Source organism: Asparagus officinalis, chromosome 5, assembly GCF_001876935.1.
Source record: "Asparagus officinalis chromosome 5, Aspof.V1, whole genome shotgun sequence".
In the NCBI taxonomy this organism is placed as follows: Eukaryota; Viridiplantae; Streptophyta; class Magnoliopsida; order Asparagales; family Asparagaceae; genus Asparagus; species Asparagus officinalis.
The window spans coordinates 68,899,098-68,900,341 of NC_033798.1; the positions used below are offsets into that span (position 1 = coordinate 68,899,098).

A 1,244-nucleotide genomic window follows, 5' to 3' on the forward strand; every position below is an offset into this window, starting at 1 on the left:
ATGAGATCCAGGAGAGACAGAAAGGTTCATGCATGCATGTGACCCAAACAATTAACACCAGTTCCAATTCCAAACTCAACTGCCCCTCTATGAATCCAAAGAAAAACAGTTCTATACGCAATCAACAAATCAAGTATTATCACTCCTAAATCAACATTCTGCCGATCGAAAGGCCAAAACACGCATCCTCCGGATGAATATTGATCCAAGGGACAAACAATGCGACTTGTACACAAGAAACTCTCCTTTATTCTACAGTATTGATCAAATATTTCATTCAGAGCATCATCACTCTGAACTCATCAAAGCTAATAACACCATCTCCATCAAGATCAAACCTCCTCACCATCTCTTCGCACTCCTCCTCGCTCTTCGGCTGCCCCAATATTCTCTCCAGCGCCTTCCTCAAACTCTTCGGCGTGATGCAATCTTGACCCTCCATTTCATAAACGCCAAACGCCTCCCTCAAACTTCTTCCCTTCTCCTCCTCCCCTTCAACCTCGACCAGCCTCACGAAATCCTCAAACCCTAACAATCCATCGCAATCCGAATCCATAGACTCAAACACTGCTCTTGCATCCTCTATAGTTAGCTCCTCACCGACGGTCCTCATACAGTTTGTTAGCTCTGTGGGTGATATTTTTCCGTCGCCATCCTCATCAAAGTGCTGGAATATTCTCTTGAGCTTGTTGCTACACGTCGAAGGAGTAGTCGTCGAAAGGGCAGGTAGCGTGTTTGGCACGTGCAATTGGTTCGGCTTGGGCTTGTGGCGATTCTTGGGGGAAAGATGGGAGATGAAATTGGAGAAGAATGTGCTTACGGCAGTAGCTTCTCTCATTGTTTGTGTAAGCATCATATTAGTTAGTTATGAGCTTATAGATATAAGGTTTCTATGTAGAGAGATAAAAAGATATAAGGGATTGAGGATATATTTATTTATTGATGCAAGTTATGAGTTTTGGCTACGTTTGGGAACGCTGTATGTTTTGAGATCATGGGTTTATATGATGAGAAGGGGTGGGGGGCGGCGATGGGCATGCAGTTGCAAGGAAATTTCAGTTGTAATGAATATATAGGAAAACAAAGATATTGGACGGCTAGCAATAGAGAGAGATTAGTAAGTCTTTTTGAGAGGTGGACAACACGTTATAGAAAAGAACAACAAATGCCAAAAAAAATATAAGGCGGTTTATTAGTTTTCAAAAGTTTACGGGTCAGACGTTGAAATTTTTGGTGAAGGACAG

At 42.4% G+C, this 1,244-nt stretch overlaps 1 protein-coding gene across 1 annotated transcript; it reads right to left on the bottom strand.

Moving 5' to 3' along the window:
* Window positions 1–997, bottom strand: LOC109843051 (putative calcium-binding protein CML19). Its single transcript, XM_020411983.1, has one exon. The coding sequence runs from the start codon at window positions 854–856 to the stop codon at window positions 278–280; it is 579 nt and encodes a 192-aa protein (XP_020267572.1). The 5' UTR covers window positions 857–997; the 3' UTR covers window positions 1–277.

Bases quoted from the DNA above. Each gene is read 5' to 3' on its own strand.
- LOC109843051 (XM_020411983.1), bottom strand. From the start codon at position 856: ATGATGCTTACACAAACAATGAGAGAAGCTACTGCCGTAAGCACATTC.